Source organism: Perissodus microlepis, chromosome 1 (assembly GCF_051167445.1).
Source record: "Perissodus microlepis isolate ML-2025 ecotype Zambia chromosome 1, ASM5116744v1, whole genome shotgun sequence".
NCBI classification, from domain to species: domain Eukaryota; kingdom Metazoa; phylum Chordata; class Actinopteri; order Cichliformes; family Cichlidae; genus Perissodus; species Perissodus microlepis.
In genome coordinates this window covers 39,294,542-39,321,518 of record NC_140461.1, presented here as the reverse complement: position 1 = coordinate 39,321,518, position 26,977 = coordinate 39,294,542, and the positions used below count along the sequence as shown (strand labels likewise).

Below are 26,977 nucleotides of genomic sequence, written 5' to 3'. Positions count from 1 at the left end.
ATACATGCCTGTGCCATAACACTCCCCCACCATGTTTGACAGATTTAAATACATTGATGGTAACTATAATATTTGGACTGTGACATAATATAAAGACAGCAACAGCCTTTTTGTCTAATTTCATAATATGTTGAAACAGACGTGTTTAAGTAACAACTGTCATTTCCAGTTGAGTAATGAGTACTGGTTGAACAGCATACCATATTAGGACAGAACTCAGCTGGCCTTTCTAACTATATAAGCCCAACACTTGTGTTTTCTGCAGGTATTTTCTCAGTCGGCTGCTCTTCTTCAGTAACCAGCCATGATCCTCCAGACAGCTGTGCTCAGCGTGTTCTTGTGCTTCGCCCACACTTTTGTTGTAGAGGTAAGCGTTGTAGTTAAGTATGCAGACGTAGATTTCCTCTGTCTCTGATTTGACCAAGATGTTTTATTTTGTTAAAATGGAATACAACCTTTCTTGAAAACAAAAAATAAGAACAAAAAGAGAATATTTCTGTTTTTCATTTTATTAATTTATTGTATAAATTGGAATTTGCAATTTTAAACTTCAAGCATTTTTGAACTTGCAAACAAATCAAATACTAGTCCTTATAAACCCTTTTATCTTATTACAGGCACCTTTTAAAAAAAGTGTTGAAAACTCCGGTAAGACTTTGCTATTTTTTACATTTAGCACTTGTATGTCATCACACTATGTGAGATATGCTCTTATTCATGTTGATTTGTATTCATTTATTTATTTATTTTAATTGGTCCATATGAGATTTGGCTGACCTTGTCATGTCTTTGTGATGTTGTAACATGTGAACTTGTCCTTATAGAACAGTCAAACATATGTGCTTCATATTGAACAGGAAACAACACTGAGGATGATGATTTCAGTATCTCGACACTGCTGGAGAAGGCTAATGCTAATCTTGGTATGTTCAGCTTCACTTCAGTTCCTATTCATCAGTAGTAAATATACAGCTTTAGTAACAACATCCAACCTTAAAAACTGAGTTGATGTGTTAATGAAACCATCGAAAGTACACGGAAAATACGTTTTTCTTTCCATACTTTACAGGAAAGAACTTGGATGAACCTCTAGTCATATTTGGAGACATAGCAGTGCCAACAGGTCTACAGAACGCTGATCCGTGTACGGCTCGAGGCTGTTTGTGGCCTAAAAACAATGGCAGAGTTGTTGTACCTTATCAAATCTCCAACCAGTACTGTAAGTCTAGATACATAGAAATATTCCTTTTTATTTAGCTTTCTGCAAATTTTTCAGGTTTAACTGAAAACTATTAGAATGATTTTCTCCGTCTGTAGGGTTTGTTTTGGGGTTTGGTTTTTTTTCCATTAGGTTCAAGGTTCAAGGTTCTTTATTTGTCACATGCATAGTTATACAAGTATAACACACAGTGAAATGTAGCCTGACACGCTCCTCGACATGTGCAAAAATGGGGGGGGGGGGGGGTAGAGGAAGAACATATATATATATATATATATATATATATATATATATATATATTAGTGGGCAAAGCTGCTTCCCAAACCTTTTCCCTCTGAGATTCCACATTTTAGTGTCCTCTAAATACAAAGAGAAATCAATGGGTTCTCATCTCAGGGCTTCAAATACAGCTGTTTGGTCAAAAGACTAAACACTAAACAAGTATTTTAATGACATACAGAAAGGTTTTTGTGTACAGAGAATACAAAGAGTTTAAAAATACTACCAAGGAAACTGAAAAGGACAGTTTATTAAAAAAGGAATTAGTCAGTTATACATAAATTTCCTCCGATATATATAAAAAAAATACCTGAATATACATCAATCTATATCAGATGGATGTAATATAAAATTATATATAAAGCTTTGCCAAAGCTTAGCATGGAGACTGATACAAGATATTCAGTCCCAATTTTGAAGACCTTAATGTTGCAGATAAAATTGCTGTTTTCTCGGTTCTAAAATGCAGGAACTAGTTAGAGGAAACTGCAAATAAAATTTACACCTACTTCCAGTTTTTTTTTGGGGGGGGGATTAACTTTGACAAGTTTTCCCCAGGGAATTACCTGACAAAACATCCAGAGTGCCACAGACATTACACTGGGGGTGTTTTGTTATTGAACCTATGATATATCCCAATATAATAACACTCAAAGTTAGTTATAGTTAAAATATGTAGATAAAATGGGACAGATGTATTTTACCCTGAAAATTTCTGTTAGTTATGCCACATCAAAGATACTGGGGGGAAGCGGTTCAATATTATGACCAATCTTTACAAGCTTCAAGCCAACATAATGAAGAATATTTTTATGCTTTCTATAAATTTATTAAAGTTGTACAAAAACATCAGCTGATTTTGAGGCAGTAACATAGATTTGATTGATTTATAGGCCAGTGTAAGTAGTAAGCAGTTGCTCAGGAGTAGCAGCATTGTGCTCAGTCTTAGTTGAATATAATGCCACAACAAACTAGAACCACAATCGATGTTTCTCTGTGAAGCCCGCAGGGAACGTGACGTCATCGAGCAAGGTCTGAGGTCATTTGAAGCAGCCACGTGCGTCAGCTTTAGGCCCCAGAGCAGAGAAAGAGACTTTCTGGACATTCAGTCTCGTGATGGGTAAGTCCAACACAATGTAGGCATTTATACTTGAATTCTACAGGCAAACTTTTCATCTAACACAGGATGTTCTGAGTGAGGAAGCTGTTTTACTGGTTTGTCATAAAAATTTTATTTACTGCTCTTTTTCAGGTGTTACTCTTTTGTTGGGCGTCGTGGGGGTGGCCAGATAGTGTCACTGAGTCGCCAGGGCTGTGTTTTCCACCAGATAGTCCAACACGAGGTGCTCCATGCCCTGGGCTTCGACCATGAACAGACTCGTTCAGACAGAGACCAACATGTACGCATCTTGCTAGAGAACGTCATTCCAGGTGGGTCACATTACAAACAACAGCCTTTTCCATCAGCCAGAAAAAATCTTTAAGTGGTCAGGATGACAGAAAAAACTTCTACATAAATGACAGTTCATTTACCAACAGTAGAGCAATAATCATGTTTTTTTTAGAATATTTCAAACAACCAAAAGTACAAACAATGTAGGGCCAAATGTGAAAAATTCAAAATAATCAAATCTGTCTGTGGAATTCTTTTATTTATTTATTTTGATTGTCAACAGAACTTTGAGACTAATCTATTTGAATTGGAAGAATGTTTTGTTCCTCTGTGCTTTTCAAAAAAAAAAAGTGTATGTACATGTGTTGTATATTAGTCTTTTGACCTGCATTCCTTCACTCACCCCAACCTGTCACGGCGGATGGCGCCCCTCCCTGAGCCACTGTCGCCAGAGTGCTTGCTCATAGGGGGTCATATGATTGTTGGGTTTTCTCTGTATGTATTATTGGAGGGTCTACCTTTCGATATAAAGTGCCTTGTTATGCTTTGGTGCTGTATAAATAAAATTGAATTGAATTGATTATTAACAAAAAGTATTAAAGTTAACCAAGTAATTTTATTGTCCAAACCTGAGTAGTTTTTGTATATTAACCCTGTCATGCATGAATTATGACAAACTCAATCAGGATTTTTTTCTTAAGTATTTTTATTCATCTTTAGGCATGAAAAGATGAATACAAATAAATCCTGATTGAGTTTGTCATAATTCATGCATGACAGGGTTAAATAATAAAATTACAATGAAACATTTCATACATCTATTGTAACATTAAACGACCAGTGGGTGTGACACATCAGTGTCTAATGTAGTGGTTTATTTTGCAAGTATACCATCAGCAGTGACACAAATACAAGAACACAGCCTTTAAATAGCTGTAAACTGTAGCAACCACCATGCGTGAAAGGGTTAACATAGCCAAAAACTATTCAAAATGGAAGTCAGCAGCAAAAGAAGTCACACCTCTTAAGTGTAAAAGTAGCATCAAAATAAATGCACAAATCACTATGTGGAACCGCAAGGTGAAATGACTTACAACTCTCCCAGCCCTCCCATGTCCATATGTAGAGCTCTCTCTTTAAAGCTGGAAAGATCTTGTGTCCATGGACACAAATCAATAGATTTCTTTGTTTTTGTGCAAAGGAAAAAAGTTACCCTGGTGCTCTCACACAACTGTAGGGTGAACTGAACTTTTGTGACATTTTAATGCTCAACCTGGAGTAAGAGACAAACATTGACTGAGTTGTTTGAACCCCCACAGGGATGGAGCATAACTTTAGGAAAATCAACACAAGGAACCTTGATACTCCCTATGACTACAACTCTGTTATGCACTACGGAAGGTAAGATATCAGTTCACTCCCTGAACATGCTTCAAATGTATATTTATTTAAAAATGATGTCATAATAACACAGTTTTATTTGACACAGTTTTATCTGTCTTCAGTCCTTTCATTTTCAAGAAACAGATTTTAATTTTCTACATCTTGTCTACATGTGTGTTGTAATCAACTTTTCTTACCACACTGGCCATTGAGAAAACCAGTAATTCAAACCAGTATATTTTAAAGCTGTGGTAAACCTATGAGACTGTTTACACATTGAGTGCTATAACAATAATAATAATAACAATAATAATGATGATAAGTTTATTATCAGTAATATTGCAGCTGCTAACAAAATAATTGATACTCAACACACGAGAAGCCTACAATGCACACATTTATAGACAAAAGCCACATTAGCTCATCACAGAGTGCTAGCTTGCTGCCTAACTAGCAAATACTACATGATGGACAATAATGGCGTGCAGTACTTTGCCTTTGGGCTCTTTTTGGGCAGATGATAAACCTTGAAACATTTATATCCCATTCTGTTAAATGTTTGAAATGGCAATAAGGACTCTGTTTGGCAGAGTCAATTAGGTAATAATTAGGTAGATAATCCTCTTGACTGACCTTTCCCTGCTATATTGCTCAAGCTGAAGCCCATATTATAATTTCATGTTTTTAGCCTTCTCTTTGTAGTTGTTATAATGACAGTTGTTTGAGACTACGATCACAATTTGCCTTACTACTGTGTGTTTGCACCCCAGGTTTGCCTTCTCAAGAGACAGGGAGCCAACCATCGTTCCCATACCCGATGAGAATGTAGCCATTGGCAGAGCTACAGAGATGAGTGCCAATGACATCCTTCGAGTGAATCGCCTTTATACCTGCAGTATGTACCTCGTTTCTTTTCGTTTCTTTTTGTTTCTTTTCCTTTTTTATAAAGAAAAAAGGAAGCTGGATTAACAGTTGGAAGGTCAGTGGTTCAGTTCTTGGCTACTCCACTCTAAATTCAATTAGTTTAATTCAATTCAATTTTATTTTTATAGCGTCAAATCACAACAACAGTTGCCTCAAAGCACTTTATATTGTAAGGTAAAGACCTCCCTCCTGTCTTATAAACAAGTAAACAGAGGTCATGGCAGCCATCTGCTGCGACCGGATGGAGGTTGCAGGACGTGAGTTTCAGTTTCTGCAGCACTATATACATTTGGACAGTATTTACATATAAATAGTTATTGCACAGTGGTGGTTTATAGAGGGAATCCTTGGAATGTGGGTGGGACTGTGTTTATCAGTGCATGTGTGAGTTCTCTAAAAACTTTAAATAATATCTTTAAAATGATAGCGGCACAAACGAAAATTTTTGTAGCACAAACCAGCAGAAATGTAGCACAATTGATTGACACCAATTTTGTTTGATTTTGTTTGGAGTGGTTAGCACCAGAGTGTGAACAGACAGGAATTAGAGTTAGAACATCCAAGTCTGAGGCTCTCGATTTACTGGTGGATTTATGTCCCTGCTCTCACCTATGGTCACGAGCTTTGGTTAGTGACAGAAAGAATGAGATTGTGGATACAAGCGTCAGAAATTAGCTTTCTCCAAAGGGTGGCTGCCCTCTACCCTAGAGATAGGGTGAGGATTTCAGCCATCCGGGAGGGGTTCAGAGTAGAGCCGCTGCTCCTCCACATTGGAAGAAGCCAGTTGAGGTTGTTCGGGCATCTGACAAGGATGCCTCCTGGGTGAGGTGTTCTGGGCATGTCCCACTGGAACAAGCCCTGGAGTAGACCCATTGGTGAGACTTGTAGTCAAGACCGCCTAATCCGTCTCTCACCCTCTCTGTTTTTCACATAATGATATTATCCTATATCCTCGCATGTGATTGGTCACAGTATGGAGGGATTGGAGCATAGCTGAGCCACTGTGTGAGAGCTGCTCGGCTCTCACACAGGAATTTAAGGAAATTAAGTGAGGGTAGAAATGACTGAAAGATTATTAGGCTCTGTTTTGAGTTTTGTTCAAAAAAGAATGACTTCATATAGGAAAAAAAAATCACATATGCAGGACACCTTAAGCTATTTTTTTAATTAAGCAGCAGGGCAGAACAAAGTCGGGCTGTATCAAGACACGAGGACTAAACCCCAATTCAACCAGACCCAGAACTGATCCGGAATTAAAACAGGACTACAACAGTTCAAAATCAGGACTACTGAGGACTTAACCAAGACAGAACCAGAATCAGAACTAGATGATAGCAGCACTAAAAATCATCATAGACCTGCACTACACTTATTTTTTAATTCTACCAAAGTCCACTATTTAGATTCAGAAACGTTTATATAATTATTTATCCTTGTTGTGCAAACAAGCCTGCAAAACTTAATAAATATAGAATTTGAAAAGTAACAAATGGTATCTAAAAAGAAACACTAGGTACGAGATACATGTTCTGATGAGTTTTGGTAAACAACCATGTGACTAACACGTGTGTCTCACCTGCTCTTGTTCCCTCTCTCTCTCTCTGTTCCTCTCTCTCTCTCTCTGTTCCTCTCTCTCTCTCTGTTCCTCTCTCTCGCTGTTCCTCTCTCTCTCTCTGTTCCTCTCTCTCTCTCTGTTCCTCTCTCTCTCTGTTCCTCTCTCTCTCTCTCTCTATTCCTCTCTCTGTTCCTCTCTCTCTCTCTCTATTCCTCTCTCTGTTCCTCTCTCTCTCTGTTCCTCTCTCTCTCTGTTCCTCTCTCTCTCTCTGTTCCTCTCTCTCTCTCTGTTCCTCTCTCTCTCTGTTCCTCTCTCTCTCTGTTCCTCTCTCTCTCTCTGTTCCTCTCTCTCTCTCTCTGTTCCTCTCTCTCTCTCTCTCTATTCCTCTCTCTGTTCCTCTCTCTCTCTCTCTGTTCCTCTCTCTCTCTCTCTGTTCCTCTCTCTCTCTCTATTCCTCTCTCTGTTCCTCTCTCTGTTCCTCTCTCTCTCTCTGTTCCTCTCTCTCCCTCTCTGTTCCTCTCTCTGTTCCTCTCTCTCTCTCTCTATTCCTCTCTCTCTCTCTCTCTATTCCTCTCTCTGTTCCTCTCTCTCTCTCTCTGTTCCTCTCTCTCTCTGTTCCTCTCTCTCTCTCTGTTCCTCTCTCTGTTCCTCTCTCTCTCTCTGTTCCTCTCTCTCTCTGTTCCTCTCTCTGTTCCTCTCTCTCTCTCTGTTCCTCTCTCTGTTCCTCTCTCTCTCTGTTCCTCTCTCTCTCTGTTCCTCTCTCTCTCTCTCTGTTCCTCTCTCTCTCTCTATTCCTCTCTCTGTTCCTCTCTCTCTCTCTCTATTCCTCTCTCTGTTCCTCTCTCTGTTCCTCTCTCTCTCTGTTCCTCTCTCTCTCTCTGTTCCTCTCTCTCTCTCTCTGTTCCTCTCTCTCTCTCTCTCTCTATTCCTCTCTCTGTTCCTCTCTCTCTCTCTCTGTTCCTCTCTCTGTTCCTCTCTCTCTCTGTTCCTCTCTCTCCCTCTCTGTTCCTCTCTCTCTCTGTTCCTCTCTCTCTCTGTTCCTCTCTCTCTCTCTGTTCCTCTCTCTCTCTCTCTGTTCCTCTCTCTCTCTCTCTCTCTATTCCTCTCTCTGTTCCTCTCTCTCTCTCTCTGTTCCTCTCTCTGTTCCTCTCTCTCTCTGTTCCTCTCTCTCCCTCTCTGTTCCTCTCTCTCTCTGTTCCTCTCTCTCTCTGTTCCTCTCTCTGTTCCTCTCTCTCTCTCTCTGTTCCTCTCTCTCTCTGTTCCTCTCTCTCCCTCTCTGTTCCTCTCTCTCTCTCTCTATTCCTCTCTCTCTCTCTCTCTATTCCTCTCTCTGTTCCTCTCTCTGTTCCTCTCTCTCTCTCTCTATTCCTCTCTCTCTCTCTCTGTTCCTCTCTCTCTCTCTCTATTCCTCTCTCTGTTCCTCTCTCTGTTCCTCTCTCTCTCTCTCTATTCCTCTCTCTATTCCTCTCTCTGTTCCTCTCTCTCTCTCTCTATTCCTCTCTCTGTTCCTCTCTCTGTTCCTCTCTCTCTCTGTTCCTCTCTCTCTCTCTGTTCCTCTCTCTCTCTCTCTCTATTCCTCTCTCTGTTCCTCTCTCTCTCTCTCTGTTCCTCTCTCTGTTCCTCTCTCTCTCTCTCTGTTCCTCTCTCTCTCTCTCTGTTCCTCTCTCTCTCTCTATTCCTCTCTCTGTTCCTCTCTCTGTTCCTCTCTCTCTCTCTCTGTTCCTCTCTCTCCCTCTCTGTTCCTCTCTCTCTCTCTCTATTCCTCTCTCTCTCTCTCTCTATTCCTCTCTCTGTTCCTCTCTCTCTCTCTCTCTGTTCCTCTCTCTGTTCCTCTCTCTCTCTCTCTGTTCCTCTCTCTCTCTCTCTGTTCCTCTCTCTGTTCCTCTCTCTCTCTCTCTGTTCCTCTCTCTCTCTCTCTCTATTCCTCTCTCTGTTCCTCTCTCTCTCTCTCTCTATTCCTCTCTCTGTTCCTCTCTCTCTCTCTCTGTTCCTCTCTCTCTCTCTCTCTATTCCTCTCTCTGTTCCTCTCTCTCTCTCTGTTCCTCTCTCTGTTCCTCTCTCTCTCTCTGTTCCTCTCTCTCTCTCTCTCTATTCCTCTCTCTGTTCCTCTCTCTCTCTCTCTGTTCCTCTCTCTCTCTCTCTGTTCCTCTCTCTCTCTCTATTCCTCTCTCTGTTCCTCTCTCTGTTCCTCTCTCTCTCTCTCTGTTCCTCTCTCTCCCTCTCTGTTCCTCTCTCTGTTCCTCTCTCTCTCTCTCTATTCCTCTCTCTCTCTCTCTATTCCTCTCTCTGTTCCTCTCTCTCTCTCTCTGTTCCTCTCTCTCTCTCTCTCTATTCCTCTCTCTGTTCCTCTCTCTCTCTATTCCTCTCTCTGTTCCTCTCTCTCTCTCTCTGTTCCTCTCTCTCTCTCTCTCTATTCCTCTCTCTGTTCCTCTCTCTCTCTCTCTCTATTCCTCTCTCTGTTCCTCTCTCTCTCTATTCCTCTCTCTGTTCCTCTCTCTCTCTCTCTGTTCCTCTCTCTCTCTCTCTCTATTCCTCTCTCTGTTCCTCTCTCTCTCTGTTCCTCTCTCTCTCTCTGTTCCTCTCTCTGTTCCTCTCTCTCTCTCTGTTCCTCTCTCTCTCTCTCTGTTCCTCTCTCTGTTCCTCTCTCTGTTCCTCTCTCTCCCTCTCTGTTCCTCTCTCTGTTCCTCTCTCTCTCTCTCTGTTCCTCTCTCTGTTCCTCTCTCTGTTCCTCTCTCTCCCTCTCTGTTCCTCTCTCTGTTCCTCTCTCTCTCTCTCTCTATTCCTCTCTCTGTTCCTCTCTCTGTTCCTCTCTCTCCCTCTCTGTTCCTCTCTCTGTTCCTCTCTCTCTCTCTCTATTCCTCTCTCTCTCTCTCTCTATTCCTCTCTCTGTTCCTCTCTCTCTCTCTCTGTTCCTCTCTCTCTCTCTCTCTATTCCTCTCTCTGTTCCTCTCTCTCTCTGTTCCTCTCTCTCTCTCTGTTCCTCTCTCTGTTCCTCTCTCTCTCTGTTCCTCTCTCTGTTCCTCTCTCTCTCTCTGTTCCTCTCTCTGTTCCTCTCTCTCTCTGTTCCTCTCTCTCTCTGTTCCTCTCTCTCTCTCTCTGTTCCTCTCTCTCTCTCTCTATTCCTCTCTCTATTCCTCTCTCTGTTCCTCTCTCTCTCTCTCTATTCCTCTCTCTGTTCCTCTCTCTCTCTGTTCCTCTCTCTCTCTGTTCCTCTCTCTCTCTCTGTTCCTCTCTCTCTCTCTCTGTTCCTCTCTCTCTCTCTCTCTATTCCTCTCTCTGTTCCTCTCTCTCTCTCTCTGTTCCTCTCTCTCTCTCTCTGTTCCTCTCTCTCTCTCTATTCCTCTCTCTGTTCCTCTCTCTCTCTCTCTGTTCCTCTCTCTCTCTCTCTGTTCCTCTCTCTGTTCCTCTCTCTCTCTCTATTCCTCTCTCTGTTCCTCTCTCTCTCTCTCTGTTCCTCTCTCTCTCTCTCTGTTCCTCTCTCTCTCTCTCTGTTCCTCTCTCTGTTCCTCTCTCTCTCTGTTCCTCTCTCTCCCTCTCTGTTCCTCTCTCTGTTCCTCTCTCTCTCTCTCTATTCCTCTCTCTCTCTCTCTCTATTCCTCTCTCTGTTCCTCTCTCTCTCTCTCTGTTCCTCTCTCTCTCTCTCTCTATTCCTCTCTCTGTTCCTCTCTCTCTCTATTCCTCTCTCTGTTCCTCTCTCTCTCTCTCTGTTCCTCTCTCTCTCTCTCTCTATTCCTCTCTCTGTTCCTCTCTCTCTCTGTTCCTCTCTCTGTTCCTCTCTCTCTCTCTGTTCCTCTCTCTCTCTATTCCTCTCTCTGTTCCTCTCTCTCTCTCTGTTCCTCTCTCTCTCTCCCTCTCTATTCCTCTCTCTCTCTCTCTCTATTCCTCTCTCTGTTCCTCTCTCTCTCTCTCTGTTCCTCTCTCTCTCTCTCTCTCTCTATTCCTCTCTCTGTTCCTCTCTCTCTCTGTTCCTCTCTCTCTCTGTTCCTCTCTCTGTTCCTCTCTCTCTCTCTGTTCCTCTCTCTCTCTGTTCCTCTCTCTGTTCCTCTCTCTCTCTCTGTTCCTCTCTCTCTCTGTTCCTCTCTCTGTTCCTCTCTCTCTCTCTCTATTCCTCTCTCTGTTCCTCTCTCTCTCTCTGTTCCTCTCTCTCTCTCCCTCTCTGTTCCTCTCTCTCTCTCTCTGTTCCTCTCTCTGTTCCTCTCTCTCTCTCTGTTCCTCTCTCTCTCTCCCTCTCTGTTCCTCTCTCTCTCTCTCTCTGTTCCTCTCTCTCTCTGTTCCTCTCTCTCTCTCTGTTCCTCTCTCTCTCTGTTCCTCTCTCTCTCTCTGTTCCTCTCTCTGTTCCTCTCTCTCTCTCTCTATTCCTCTCTCTGTTCCTCCCTCTCTCTCTGTTCCTCTCTCTCTCTCCCTCTCTGTTCCTCTCTCTCTCTCTCTATTCCTCTCTCTGTTCCTCTCTCTCTCTCTGTTCCTCTCTCTCTCTCCCTCTCTGTTCCTCTCTCTCTCTCCCTCTCTGTTCCTCTCTCTCTCTCTCTGTTCCTCTCTCTCTCTCTCTCTGTTCCTCTCTCTCTCTGTTCCTCTCTCTCTCTTCATACTGAACTCTGAGTCGCTATTGATAAATTTGTGCAAATGTGTGTCTGGTACTTAAGTATAGGAAAGAGCATTTACATGAATGTTTGTGCGACTGGCTAATAAGAATTTTGAGTGCTCAATTAGAGCACAAAAACACTGTATAAGTGCCAGTCTACTTGCCGTTTTTCTGCACCACCTTTAGTTTCCAAACCTACTACTGCACCCATTTTTGCTTAAAGGTTGAGAGGTTTTCAAAATTCAAACAAAATGTAACTGTACTATGAAGCTGTCTCCTCCTCAAATAATCATTATATAAATAGAAAAAGTTGGGACAAGCACAAAAACCTGGAATCCTGTTAACAAACAAGCAGAAAAACCAACGTCACTGCGGTAAAAAGTGTTTGAAGATCAAATATGTACACAAAACTGAAATTGGGTGATGCAAAATGGAGGGAAGAGGAAGCAATTTCTGTTTGGTATTATTGTCTATAGATAATAATATGCTTCAGAATATCATAACCATGAGAGCATGCTTATTTAATTATCTGCTTTGTGTGCTGAAGACCTTAAATTCTTTCAACCTATCTGCTCAGGCCCCGGCTTACTTTTCTACCTCCACTAGTTTCACAGAATAATCATGGAGACTAGTAAACACCAACATAGATATAGTACATCAAACTGTTCATCAAACTCAGATGTTCATGTGGTGTCTTAAAGAAATGCAGCAGCATTTAAAGATTTCCCTGTTTGTTGTTTGACAGGCTCAAATGTGCCCATACCTGTGCAAAGGAACAAGTTGTTCTAGAAAAAGTAAGTAAATAAGCTTGGATGTTTTCGAATTTTGTTTACTTCATTATAACTAGAAAATCATGTTCCTATACATTTATTTTACCAATTAAAGCTTTGTCAGGATAACTTTAGTGGAAACATTTTGTTTAAAACAAAAAACAATGAAATGTCATATATTTTAATTGATCAGGGTCAGAAGCACGTAGCTGGGATGAGTGAAAGGCATATAAACCAGAACACCAGAAGAACACATCTCCTCAATTTACAGCCTGTGTTTGTGATTTTTTTGTGCAGACACTACATATGTATAACATCTTCTTTCTGTTTCCACAGAAAACCAAGAGATGGGAGAGATTGATGCAGCTTGAATTTTATGCTTTTCAAATTTGCCTGAAATAGCTTTTTTAAAATGAGAAATGAAAATGTCTATACTTTTCACCTGTCCATTGACTTAATCCCAATCACGCTTGTGTAATTGCTAGTCAGCTGTATGAAATACTAAAAAATGAATAAAAAAAAAACATTCATTTTAATTTCTAGTAAGTTTGTTTCTTTATTCCACAAATCCTACAAGTCTACAGGTCAAAAATACACATTTAACAAGTAAAGATATGAACTAAGTCTTGTACTAGTATTTTCCTGACAAAAAGATATAAAACCAAAGGTTAATCTACTTAAGTAACAGTCAAACAGAGTGGAAATGGTTTTCAGTGAGAAAAACACAATATTATTTTCCCAGTATTACTCTTCTCAAAGTAAGAGTAAGACTAGTCAAAAGAGTAAGTGAAATGCACACCGCCTTCGCTCCATGTTGCTTTACTGTTGACTGAACTGCTAACTTGGGGGTTTGCTCTCTGTTAGTATAAGAATTAATAATTGATCAACAAATTGATTTACTCTGACTTACAGAAACCTGGTTGCAGCAGGATGATTATATTAGTTTAAATAAATCAACCATCAATCATCAATCAAATGTGTTATGTACGCTGTACTTTATTCACAATGAGTAAATAAGAATTTCATTAAAATGACTTTATTTTGGACTGTCACTTTAATTTTGTTTATACAGTACCAAATCAAAACAACAGTCTACACAACAGGTGCTTTAAATTTAAGATAAAGACCCTACAATAAATCCCAACAGTAAGATGAGCCCCTGTTAACAAGCACCTGGAGTCAGTGTGGAGGAAGAACTCCATTTTAACAGGAAGAAACCTCCAGCAGACCACGGCTTAGGGAGGGACAGCCGGTTTGAGGGGAGGACAAAGGGCAGAGAGGCAAGGGAAGAGAGCCAAATATTAACTTCATGTGGCCTACAGATTAGCTCAACAACAGTGCATAGAGGGCTTCATGGAATGGGTTTATACGGCCAAGCAGCTGCATCCAAGCCTTACAACATCAAGCGCAACACAAAACATCAGATGCAGTGTTGTAAAGCATCATTGTGAGGGGCGGTTTTTGTTAGGAGCTGGGCTCTGTCTTAGTTCCAGTGAAAAGAAGCTTCTAATACTTCAGCATACCAAGACATATTGGAAAATTTCATCCTCGCAACTTTGAGTATGGCCTCTTGACATGGAGGTCCAGGTCACCTGGACTCAAACTGTCCAAAAGTTTTAGTAGATGCACCTATGGTATCATTTGATATCAACTCCTCCACTACCAGTCAAAAGTTTGGACACACCTGCTCATTTAATGGTTTTTCTTTATTTTTACTACTTTCTAAAATGTAGATACACACTGAAGACATCAAATATATAAAGTGAGATAAATGGAAATATCTAGCAAAGAAAAAATTGATAAATAACTCTAAATATGTCTAATATTTTAGATTCCTCAAAGTATCCACCCTTTGTTGCAAATCCTTGGCCTTGCTAAAAGTTTGAATAAAACTTTGAATGGTCCGTATTGAAGATCTGGTTCCACCCGCCATGTTTTTGTGCAGTACAGAAAAAGTGAACAGATGGTCTCTACATTAGAGTTGGATGTCTCGAGACCACTTTCAGGTGGTCTTGGTCTTGTCTTGGTCTCGACGGACTTTGGTCTCGGTCTTGTCTTGGTCTCGCTGTCTCGGTCTTGCTGTCTCAGATCAACATAGTGGTCGGGAGATTTGGAGTCAAAGGTATCCATGACACACAACGTAACGTTCGATAATGTGTCATGCTCAAAATCATCAGCTCTAAGAGCCGTGCTTACAGAGTGCTTTGTAGTGAATCAGAAGAGTCGACTCCCATTGAGCGAGAGCCGGCTCCTCACTTAATTTCCTTTCGCTGCTCAGCTCTCACACAGTGGCTCAGCTATGCTCCAATCCCTCCATATTGTGGCCAATCACATGCGAGGATATAAGATTATGTGACATTATGTGAAAAACAGAGAGGGTGAGAGACGTAACAGTCAAGTGGAGCGTGCGTCTGTCCTCTTAGTAAGTGAGTGAGACAGTAGACAGCGGCAAGGAGGGCTGTGTGAGTGCATCGCAAAAACACATAAATATGCCTGACACCCGTAAACGAAGCAGCATCTGGCTGCAGTTTAAAGACTTTTTTGTCTCAATCTTGGTCTTGGTTTTGTCTTGGTCTCGATACCCTCTGGTCTTGGGATTGTCTTGGTCTTGGTCTAGGCGGTCTTGACTATAAGTCTACTCTACATGCATGGTTCCCACCATAAAACATGGAGGAGGTGGTGTGATGATGTGGGGGTGCTTTGCCTGTGTCACTGTTGGGTATTTATTCAAAACTGAAGGCACACTGAACCAGCATGGCTACCACAGCATCCTGCAGTGACATGCCATCACATCTGGTTTGCATTTAGTTGGGGCATTTATTTTTTAACAGGACAATGACCCCAAACACACCTCCAGGCTGTGTAAGGGCTATTTGACCAAGAACAAGAGTGATGGTGTGCTGGGCCAGATGGCCTGGCCTCCACAGTCAGCAGAACTAAACCCAGTCGAGAGGGTTTGGGGTGCGATGGACCGCAGGGTGAAGGCAAAAGGGCCAACAAGTTTTTTGTTTACTACATAATTCCATACGTGTTTGTGACACTCTAATTGCTTAAAAAACACTTAACTCAAGACTTACTTTACCAAAACTTGATGTAAAGGAGCTCAAGTGATTTAGTCCAGAAAGTTAGGCTACATACAGAAGAAGTGAAATGAATGAGACTCAGACAAAGGTTCTAAAGTTCGAAAATGCCGGCTTATATACATACTATACTTTCCCTTCCTAGAAAAAGAAAATTTGTAACAAACAAAATAAAAATACTTTAAATAAAAGTTTCTCTTTGGTAGCAATATTTTCTCAGTAACAACCTTGTTTCACAATCCACATTGGTTGGTTACCATAAAATGTTACCTGGGTGCACCCTTCTAAATATATATAAATAGCAGGGGTGCAACAATACTCGTATCGATATTGAACCGTTCGATACAGTGCTTTCGGTTCGGTACGCATATGTATCGAACAATACAACATTTTTAATTTATTTTATCAACTTTTCTTCTGACGATGCTGTCTGTGTTGAGAGCTCAGTGGATCTGCGTTCGACTACTCCGCCTAGGCTGCACCGTCGAGTGCAGATCCACTGAGCGCAGCGCAAGCTAGCAAGACAGAAGCTAAGCTCATTGCAACATGGCAACTGCCTCAACGCTACCCAAAATTGAACCTCCCCCACCCTCATTCAGATCTGGCGTTTGGAACTATCTTGGTTTTCATGTGAAGTATGACCCTGATGGTAAGCGCGTCATGGACTAAAGTAAAACAGTATGTCGGATGTGCCACGCAATGCTCAATTGGTGGGAACTAGTGCGTTAGCGCAGTTAGCTTGTTAACGTGTTGACGCCGTCCAGCCCCACGCACGGGGCGATCCGCGGTAACTCGTTAACGGAGATTTGCCGCGTTATAGCGTTAATGTAATTTTAACGAGATTTTAACGCTGACAGCACTAGTGGGAACACAATGAATACGACTGCACATTTACTCCGAAAGCATCCTAGTGCAAAGACAACAAGCACACATGCTACAAACTTTACCTGAGTCATTTAGACAGCAGTTAGCACATGATTCTCCTTATGGGGACCTGATATGTTTAATATGCTGCTGAGAATATAGCCCAGAAGAAGCGTATAGTATAGCTTTTATTTTGGAAAGAGCCATTTCTCTGTAATAAACTCTCTTTTCCAAAGATGAGTGATTTCTCCATCAGATAGATTTAGTTTTTTTATTATTTTGTTGTTTCAGCAACATTAAATTTGAAAACTGTGCTTTTGAGTTAAAATATATATTTATAATTTTAATAAATGACAAATTAAAAAGGCATGAACATTTTTTTGTATCGAAAAAATATCGAACCGTGACACCAAAGTATCGAACCGAACCGTGAATTTTGTGTATCGTTGCACCCCTAATAAATAGGTTTTGGCTCAAAATAAAACACAGCTTCAATTAATTTCGCCATTGAAGCTGGGGGGCAGCAAGTTTGAAAAGGTGTGGAAGTTATTTTCGTTGCAGCTGGCCTACCACCCTCTGCCGTGCAGTAAGGGAAGAAGACAACTGGTCAGTCAATGGGACAGGCTCGCCATCAACATCAGATCCATCTAACATGTCAAAAAAAAACCTTGACCTGTCAACGACAGTGTCATAGGACACACTGAGTTTTCAAATTATTACACTTCACAATTTGTTAGCACATAAAAGTACCACTTTTGGTAACATTAACCATGTTTACAATTGAAAATAAAGAGATAAAGTATGTAAAAATCTTCGCATTGGTTTTAAACGCTTTTTCAGTCTTCTCTTGATAGTGTAAATATTTACAATTCCAATCACATTCTGAATATAAAATACAACTGTAGGGCATTGCCTCAAGTTTTTCATAAAAAAAATGCATAGCTTTCAACAAAACACTGTAAACAATTTCTTGAGTAAATATTAGAAGATTTTACTCAGTGAAATCATAAAAAGTGCAAATAAACCATGAACAGGTAAAATCATTTTTTTAAATCGTGCCGCCTCAGACCTGACTTTCTACAACAAAAATGCAGAGAACTACAACTAGTTAACAGCTTTGAACTTGATGCAGTTTTTTTAGCAGTATACATGCATAAAATCCTTTTTAGCATCAGCAAGTGCTAACTCTTTGGTATTAGTTTTTGTACCTTTGTCTGTGAATCTCCGTCCCCTTTTTTTCCTGCTAGCGGGCTCGGAGCTCATTGCAGCTGCAAGAAAAGAGGAAGGCATGCGCTCTCTCAGATGGAGATGGCGGGACAATGCGCTGTTTTGCAGCTACTCATTGGCTAAGAGTGATGCATGCTTCCTTAGTTGACCTTTTAACTGCTGCATATATGGTTTATTCACCATAAACTAAGTATAACTGTTAAAACTAACAACTCTTTTCACATTTTTGAGGATTTAGCGCATTTTATTAGTTATATTTAAAAGTGGGTTACATGTTCATTCATAGTTCTGATGCCTTCAGTGAGAATCTACAATCTAAATAGTCATGAAAATAAAGAAAAAGCATTAAATGAGAAGGTGTGTCCAAACTTTTGATGGGTAATGTATGTCGCTTCATTCTCGATTCATTCATTCTCTCGTTATTTAATTCACATCACTCAACCACCCGACCGGCCAGGTAACAACAATACCCCATCAGCCTTTTACAGCTGAGGGGCAAAAATGTAAATTGTATTAACCAATATAGAAATTTACTTCTAGACCACACTATTCTGGACAGAATGCCTGCCTCCTCTAAAACCAATTAGGCGAATTATGTTCTCTGTGGTCCCCACTGATCAATTCCATTACTTAATGTTCTAGCAGGTGGCTGGGGGTGGACCCGAGGGCTATGGGCATCTAGTGTCTTAACCTCTTAAGACCTGAACTCTTCCACGGCAGCATTTTTAATTTCTCTTTGATATTTTGGCATATTGGGACCCGATGAATGTAAAAACAAAGAATTACCAGATTTTTCTTTTTTTTTTACCTTATTTTTGTTTTTAAGAAAAATAAGAGCCACATGAGGATATTCGTTTAAAATTTTGATAGAACAGTAGCAGTATAATGTCCTCGTAGGTGGATATCAGGCCCTTGTAGAGCAAAATTGAGTATTTTGGTCTAAATAACCCAAAATGTGATGTCCACATATGTGGACACCAGGTCCTAGGAGGTTAGAGTGGGAGAGCTGTAGCTGCAATTTTGTGGTGTCTGTATGTTTTCCCTGGTTGTTGGTGTGAGGGTCTTGGGGTTTGGGGTCTGGGATGCTTACAGTGGAGGGTGCTGGCCCTGGGCCAGGTGGCTGGGCTGCAGGGGGCCTGCAAGGGGTCTGCAGGGGTATGGAGCACCAGTGCCCGGAGTCGCCAGTTTCATGGTTTGGTCTCTCCATGCGCAGGGGGGGTCCATGCCTCCGCAGGGGGGTCCACGCCTCCTCGGATGCACTATCATGTGGAGCGAGTTGGCCCATGCTGGGAGGTATGATCTGCGCTTTAGGGAATCTCAGGAACCTCAAGGACCTTTGGGGGAAGCAAAATGTCCCACACCTAAGCAGCAGGCGTGGGGCATTTTGGGTAGGTTAGGGGCAGCTAGTCTTGTCCTTTCTTTGTGTGTGGATAACTGGCATGGGATGCAGCACATGGAAATCTGCAGCAGTGCAAGGCTGTTGTTACAGCCCTTCTAGGTAAACACAGTTCATTTTGTAAAGTGCTGCAGTAGAGAAAACCTGACATAATTGCATGGCAAAAAAAAGACAAATGAAAAAAAATAAATAAATAAATAGAGAGCAACTTTCCCCTGGCTGCTACAGAGTAAACCATTATGTGACTCACAATTCAAATCATGTAATTTTATTTATAGAAAACAAAATTTTTATTTCTTTAAATAAAGAAAGTTTTAACAAAGCTAACACAATAGCTCGATGATAAGCATAAACTTGTTGCCGTCACATTACGCAGCACATTTTAGGAGAGCTGGTCTGGGAGTTTGCCTTCTGTCGGATGAACTCTGGATAACAAACAAGAAGAGGAAAACAGAGAAAAGAAAAAGCAGACACATTCCAGTGAACAAACAGAAAAACAGTCTTACGGCATTATTGGTCTTTCTGTGGAGAAATATTGTTAACTAATATTGTATGACTGTTAAAACTGACAAACAGTCTGACCAGTGAAAGGAAGTTACCTCCCTGATTAGCTCACCTGCCAAATCTGTCCGGGAGATTTCCACCAACCCCTCATAGAGGCCTTTGGTTGGGTTTTCTCCAGCTACGAGCACTCCATGAAGCCAGATTAACAGCATCCGGTGACCATGATCTTTGAAGCTTTTCTTACCTTCAATTTAGATTTATATCAAGCATTATCCATCTGAACTTTGAATATTAGTTAAATACAGTCACTGTAGACAGTTCTTATACCATCAGAACATTTATAGAATCACAGTAACTAACTAGTTCATATAGTCCACTGGGTCTGTATTGTAACCAGAGACCAGCGTTAAGCAAGCGAGGTACTCGGCCAGTAAAGCTGAATGACATCCTGATATCTTACATTTTAAGTGCTCCAACAAAATGAAACAATATTTTATTTTATATAATGTAATATTTTATTTAAAGTTCAACTTTAAATTAAAAAAAAAGTTCAACAAGTTAAAAGTCAAATAGAGTTTAAAAGCAAGGTGTCAAAGATCTGGCATTAAAAGCTGTGCCCAGAATGTAACTCTTGCAACAGTGTACAAAAGCTGAAAAATCTTATTACAATCCATGTTGCAAACTGCTGTCATCTTGGAGAGACTGCTCTTGGTTGGAGAACCAATCTACCCAAAGAGAAAGATTAACAATTATATCCAACTATGTCCAACAAGGACAAGTGTGGGTTTGGATGGACGGAGGTACAGTATCTACCATTCAGGAGGAGGGCAATCTGGTGGGCAGTTTAGCCAAGTTATTGGCCAGTAGTTGGATGGGACCGGCCCCTTCTTGGGATCCTTGGGGATCAGGACAGCCTTCGGTTAGACATTCCGGGTGGGTCTCAACCATTAGCACCTGGTTCATTTGTGCTGCAGGATGCTAATGGAGTTAGCTTGTTAGCTTCCCTATCCAGTAGGTGTTAAACACGGCAGGGACTGGTGCTGTCCAATCCTTCTGCTTGACATGTCTGCCACTGTGATGGTTACTGGATCCTTTTCAGGGAGGTTGTTGCAGTCTGCTCTTAGATCCACTAGGCACTGAGCATTTCTGTTATGTGTTGCATCCTTCTTACATATACTCTTCCAGTATTGCTCTGTCTCCAGTGTTGGCGGGGCTGTTCTCATTTTGTTCTGCTGCCATTCAGACTATAGTTTGGGTAGTTCAGTGGAGAACATCTGGTTTATTCTCCTGGCTTTTATCTCTCTGGTTAACCAAGATTCAGGTATCAGGTATAGGCAGTTGTAGTTGTGCTGCAGGTCATCATTATAAGACAAGATATTGTATGATAATAGATGTTTTTCTACAAAAAAGTGATGTTGTAAAAAAAAACAAAAGAAAAACAACACCATCTGCTCTCTGAAATATTAAGGATTAAGCATCCATTTACTCATGTCAGACTATCCATATATTCTAAATAGGTCTGTAGTTCATTTGTTGTAGTAGAATTGTAGAAAGAATTCTTGATCTGGGTTAAAATTGACCGAGACCAGAGTTAATCACCTCAGGTACTCAGAATGCTGTAGAGCGAATCAGTCAGTGCCAAATTTGGGAATTTATTTTCAATAAAATCACTGGACCCATGAAACAGTGCTTCTATGGTTCTGGACATTACAGGCCTTATATTACAGTTTTTCAAACTTGTATGATTCCCTGTATAAAGATTTATATATATATATGAAAAAAACCCTACAAGTACAAAAAAGGTAATAAAAATAGCAATAAAACTGTCAATATTTTTTTTAGGAACTCAGCACTGCTCACCTGTCCACTGTTGTTCTATAGCTTGTATATGTGCTTCACTAAAGTCCCAGTGCTGAGCGAGAATCTTCCACTCCCCATAACACAGATGCTTTGTGGCGAGGGTCCATAAGACAGAACGGAAGTGCTGTGTCTCTGGCTGATGGTCCTGTTTGAAGCTCAGAGGTCTTCTTACCTGCTCACATCCCCCGTGATCCTGAATTCAACAGGGAGAAAGTTTTGGGAATCGTTCGAAGTTAAAAGAATGTTCACACGTTTTATGCATATGATGTACAAAGAAAACAAACTCTCAGTACCTCTTGCTTTTAAAACTAGCACAAAGAATTTACAAGATACTTAGCTGGTTTGTTAAATACCTTCTCCAGGAACAAAAGGCAGTACACAGCTGTTTCACACCTTAAGGTTCACACTCCCTTGCTACCTACCAGAGTCCTCGAAGACACAAAAGACTCTTCCTGTGGAGTTGTCTGCTTCCCCCAACTTCCTTACTACACCCCCACCATTTGTCTTACTGTATGAGTGTGAGACATGTTAAAATCCAGTGGCACCAAGGCATCATACAATAAAATAATGTGATTAATACATAAGTAAAAGAAATTCCTTTACATGCCCCTTCCTGATTTCTTATGTTTTAAGCATCTTGGAGACCTTGTCATAGTGTATGCTCTGAGTTGGTCTCGTTCTTTATAACTATGCCTGTATGCCTGATTTTTTTTTTTTACAAAATCCAAAACAATTAATATGTATATAATGTGAACAACTCAACAGGACATGGGTGCTGATACGCTGGAAAAGAGTGAAAATGTATTTATTGAATATGAGCACAGATTTCATGTAAGGAGAGCGTATTTAGTATTAATATAGCGTTAGCAACACTTACCTTCTCCCATTTAGAAAAACGGTCAGCTTTAATTATCATGTCCACTAGGACGACATGGTTTCCTCTTGCTGCCACTTCCAGACATGTTTTTCCCTGCTGTGTACATTAGAAGGCCAGAAAAGCATTGCTTTGTTAGAAGACACAGTTATAAGTGTCATAGATCTGAATCTATACTACAACAGTTATCATGATGCTGTGCTACAAGATTAACTTTGTCCGGACAAAGAAAAAGTGAACTACGCATCAAGGTTTCAAATGGTGTGAAAAAAGATATATATTCTACTTAAGACTAGCATAACAAAGATCTTAATTAATATGATATAGAAGGATCAATGCACCAACTGAAAACTGTTTTTATTTGTTAGTGTATAATGTGAAATACACAGCTCAAAAAAGTAAAGGAACACTTGATCATCACAGTACAACCACAAGTTAAACTTTATGGATATCAAGCTGTCGTCTTCGGAAGTGTAAGTGAATCAATTAATTTCACCTTTTTTTGGTGTAAATCAAACGGGTGTACTGAAGACGTTCCAAGACAAACCTTACTGTGTTATAGCACCACTAGAGGGGGTTGCCCTACTACTGTAGTAGTTGGGGGAGTCTCGTAGTGGGTGTGTGAGTATAGTGTGGCAGCCATTACATGCTGCTTGTGTGTCTGTTCTGAGAGAAACCATACCTTTGTAACGGGCTGGCGCCGGTGACTACCCATCTCCGCACATGTACGTACAGACGGAGTAGAGCCGTGGAGACCTGGCTTGTATGGTCTTATGTTGCTAACATCAAATAAATGTCTGTTGTTCGATTTAACTGACTGACTTTGAGTTATCCGGCTAACCTCCACACCACATGCTCGCTGGACCTGCTAGCTGTTCTTCCTCGCCAGACTGCTCTTACAGTTCCAAGACAATCTCCATAAAGTAAATGATTCTGCAGGCGATGGGACAGACCATTATTCTCTCCTTATCCTTCTTGACTGATTTTTCTCTAGCATTGCTTTTTGATATCCTCGTCAGTACTGGTTTGATGAGAGAGCACCTGCAGCACATCCAGGTTACACTGTGGCCATGTCCACACTGAGACGCCGTTTTCGGTCAAGGAAAACGCAGCGTTTTGAAAACGCTATCCAAAGCCGTTTTCGCGTTGCAGTGTGGACAGCGAACCCCGAGCCTTTTCAAAAACGATGACACATTTTAGTGATGTGATGCAGTCATGTGACCAATCAAACTAAGATAGCGGGGGGCATTATACAGCGTTTGTTTTGTTTGCTCTCAGTTTTGACAGCCCTATTAAAGATTAATATCAGTTTGTACATGCTCCAGAGAGCTTTTCTTCAAATTCTTTAACTCTCACTCGCTTTTGCAACTTTGTACTTTTGTGTTACTCGCAGCAATAACTCCAGCTCATTGTTAGTCCATTTAAAAAACTCGGTGCTTTTCCTCAACATCTGCCACGACGTTTCAAAGAGCCGGAAAAGTAAATAAACGGCAGACGGAAATGAGGCAGGTTGAATCTTCTTGCGTTTCACGCATGCGCAGGACTGGAACGTAAGCGTTTTCGGCCGTTTCAATGTGGACGCACAACTCTGTGAAAACGACTGAAAACGATAGTGTGGACGCGGAGCGTTTTCAGATGAAAACGCCATTTTCAAATTTATCCGGGCTAGTGTGGACGTAGCCTGTGTTTCCCAGCACAGTCTGAAGAGTGAGGAGCAGATAGTAGGAGACAGGCCAGAGCTGAAAGTTCATCGCAGTGTGAATGCTAGATAGAATTGTGTGTATGCAGGTTTGAATTGGTAAATTATGTTGTGTAAAGCTCATTTATCATTAACCATGCTAGCCAACAGTACCCCGACTGCTGGGATGAAATCCTCAGAGCTTGTCTTAATGCACTCGGTCCTGGGTTTGTGTTGCAGGGCAATACCCAGTGTAATGTGACCTGGCAATTATATAATGATGAAGACACTGATGTCACTGCCTGGCCCTCATGTTTCACACACCTGAATCCCTCATCCAAATCTGGGAGGAGATCCCCCCACCACCATCTCATCCAGCCTTCAAAAGGCTGATGATTATGGTTTTCACTGACCTTTGTGACCCCTGACCCCTTCTTGTTTTCAATGAATTTCAAAACGTATTAAATCAACATGAATATTTTTTAAGGTCTGATGTGTGACTTTAGTACTCCATTTATTGTTTTGAGCAGTGTACATAATATTCTGTGTGAAGCTGTGTGTGGTACCTTATCAGTTAAACTGAGACTAACTCTAGAAATCAGCATCATCTCAGCCAGGTCATGCCAGCCATGTTCTGAGGCAATGTGTAGTGCGGTCTGCTGCCTCTGTCGCCCACATGACAGACAACCAATAAGTAAAATTACTGTATTATAGGACATTTTATTATGCATTGTGTTCATGTGGCTGTGGAACTTTGTACTTACAATGTCAGTGGCATTCAGGTTGCTGCCAGCATCAATAAGCAATCGTACAACTTTTGTGTGATTGTTGAATACAGCCAGGTGGAGTGGTGTGCAGTGTTGCTGTTTCAAAGAGAAACAGGTATTAAAAATCTGCTCTCTATGATATTAACTTTTAAAATGTTTACAAGTGTTTACTGCCTAATTTTAGATTTCTTCTTCATTTTATGCACCAAAATGCTAACACGCTAACATACCACTGTGTAAGAATACCCATATGGAAAAGATATATATAAATCTTATAAAGTTTGTATTTGTGTTATGTGAAACTTGTGTGAAACTTGTGTGAAAAGCATACAAGAGTGAAAACAGATATAAGATCCCTTGATAAATTATATAAATGAAACTTGTTTTGGATACTTACTAAAACAATATATGAAAGTAATGAGAAAGTGGCCACTTTCATGAGTAAATCATATAAGCCTTATATGAAGTAAGCCAAATCTTATGCAAGTTTTTTTCTATTTCTTTTCCATATGGGTACTTTAAAAGAATTATCATAATTATTTTTTTCCGGAGATAGCTAACAGTGCTTACATTGTTTATAGCATCTACATTGATTCCTGCCTTCAGCAGCAAGCTGGCCTCTCTGTCATGACCATGCTGTGCCACATAATGGAGAGCATTCATTCTTCTCTACAGACAGAAGATAAATATTAATTCATGAAAATAACACTGCCAACCCACTCTTGAATTGCATATTTAAGTAAACAAGCATACATTAGTTTGTGCATTGACATTACAGCCAGAATCCAGCAGAAGTCTAACACATTCATAGTGACCTCCGTCAGCTGCCATGTGCAATGGTGTGAGATCATCCTACAACAACACAATACAACAGGTACAATCAAGGTCAAAGGTTTTTAGAGTTTAAAGCTTATTATTCATAAGCATGAAGAAATGTGTTTTTTCAGGTTCAAAATGCTTGAGTGATCCCAAGAGTTTGGTGAGTAGGAATCATTTTTGCTTAGAAGGGTCTTGCAAGGCCAATAGGTCCTGGGTCAAAGGGCCAGGCTACTTGAAACTAGAGAAATCGCTGTGATTAGGAGTCAGCTACCTCACCCAGTTTACTGAGGAAACCACATAAACTAACATTACTAACTAATAGTTTTTCCCCATACTCTGAAAGTTCTTTTATTTTTTGGCAAATTCAAATCTGGTCTTCCTGTTCTTGAGCGTAACCAGTGGTGTACACCTTGTTGTAAACTGTCTGTGTTTATATTAATGAAAATTCTCCTAATCTGAGCTGGCTAGTATATTCCTTCTGGTTGAAAATGTCCCAAATGTTATTTTGGCTCCTCATAAAACTTTTTAATCTCTCTCTGATATGTTTATTTAGTTTTTAATTTAATGATGGCTTCTGTTGCTTCATCAACATCTCCTTAAAACTCATATTAAGTGTTCCAGTAAACAGCTACCCAATGCCAAGTGTAAATGGTTGTCTGTCTCTCTGTGTTAGCACTGTAACAGATTGGCAGACTGTTCAAGGTATACCCTGCATCTCTCCCCATGGAGGTGAGATAGGCTCCAGCCCATCAACGACCCTGAATGGGTGAATGGATGGCTAAAAAGTACACAAGAAAAATGCTTCAGTGGCAGGACCCACTGATTGATAGGATTCACCCTTCTTCAAGGTTCTGGACATCATAAGGCTGCTCTGGTCTGCAACACAACACACAGTTAGGTACACAAGTGTTTTGGCAATTACAATTTCTGTAATTTGTTAAATCTAAGCCTTCGCTTGCATCAGCATCTCTTTGGACCTCATACAAAGGGTTTCACTGGACATCTACTAAATGTAAGTTCAACACTTATCTCTATATCTCTGCTTAATTAGTGATAGAATAATTATGGGAAAAGTCTTAAATGACCACAAAACTGCTTGGCAGCCATGTATCCAAATGCTTTTGAGCCTCAAAGGTTTAAAAGAGTATAAAAATTTCTACAATTCCTAAACAATTAATGCAACACTTCTGTTAAACCCTTTATAACACCCCTGTTTCCTGCACCCTGTCCAGAGGTGCTGGATCTGGGGGGCATCCGTTCATCTGGGTCTATGGCTTGCAAAGCCTTGCTCCCTGTGGGATGCTGTTCTTGAGTGTGGGAGTGGTTTGGGATGGCAGAATGGGTGTTTTCTATCTTCAGAAGAATCAGCCTCCCTCCTTCTTCTGCAGGGGTGGGCACACAGTTGTCATCGAGATGTATGGGCTCTTTCTTCGGTACTCTTAGGGGTGCATAACAAGTTAACTATCATGGTAACGGTAAATGGACTCACACCCATTTGCACATGCTCTTTGGTAAATGGTAAATGGCCTGTATTTGTATAGCGCTTTCTATGTAAGTCCTTTTTATCTAATGTTCACACACATTCTTAGCGCGATGGATGCATCTGAGAGAAACTTGGGGTTACTATCTTGCCCCAAGATAATTGTCATGCAACCTTGTTTGGTTTCCCAGATGTATAAATCATGGCAAACCTCCTGGCACTTAACAGCGAACACTATATTATTCTATTTGTGTTGGTGGAACCAATTTTTGGCGCAGTGTGTTTTGGGGTTTAAAAGCCACAGTAACTCTGTGTTTAGAAAAAAA

At 40.7% G+C, this 26,977-nt stretch overlaps 2 protein-coding genes across 6 annotated transcripts in view; one reads left to right on the top strand and one right to left on the bottom strand.

The window, feature by feature from the left end:
- The first annotated feature begins 255 nt into the window (after nucleotides 1–255).
- Nucleotides 256–12,648, top strand: LOC146394264 (hatching enzyme 1.2-like). The gene is made up of 10 exons (XM_084923432.1): nucleotides 256–367; nucleotides 618–648; nucleotides 858–923; nucleotides 1,070–1,219; nucleotides 2,501–2,618; nucleotides 2,751–2,929; nucleotides 4,211–4,292; nucleotides 5,045–5,169; nucleotides 12,078–12,126; nucleotides 12,439–12,648. The coding sequence occupies exons 1-9, from the start codon at nucleotides 305–307 to the stop codon at nucleotides 12,119–12,121; spliced, it is 858 nt and encodes a 285-aa protein (XP_084779558.1). The 5' UTR covers nucleotides 256–304; the 3' UTR covers nucleotides 12,122–12,126; nucleotides 12,439–12,648.
- A 485-nt stretch (nucleotides 12,649–13,133) lies between these two features.
- ankdd1a (ankyrin repeat and death domain containing 1A) overlaps nucleotides 13,134–26,977 on the bottom strand; it is a 37,872-nt gene continuing 24,028 nt past the window's right edge. For all 5 annotated transcript variants that reach the window (XM_084923402.1, XM_084923408.1, XM_084923414.1 and 2 more), the window contains 8 exons: nucleotides 25,106–25,204; nucleotides 24,923–25,021; nucleotides 24,350–24,448; nucleotides 24,152–24,250; nucleotides 21,911–22,006; nucleotides 21,034–21,226; nucleotides 19,286–19,417; nucleotides 13,134–19,094 (listed from right to left, as the gene is read on the bottom strand). In XM_084923402.1, coding sequence (XP_084779528.1) covers nucleotides 19,033–19,094; nucleotides 19,286–19,417; nucleotides 21,034–21,226; nucleotides 21,911–22,006; nucleotides 24,152–24,250; nucleotides 24,350–24,448; nucleotides 24,923–25,021; nucleotides 25,106–25,204 — 879 coding nt within the window. In that variant the 3' untranslated portion in view covers nucleotides 13,134–19,032. The remainder of the gene's footprint in view (nucleotides 19,095–19,285; nucleotides 19,418–21,033; nucleotides 21,227–21,910; nucleotides 22,007–24,151; nucleotides 24,251–24,349; nucleotides 24,449–24,922; nucleotides 25,022–25,105; nucleotides 25,205–26,977) is intronic.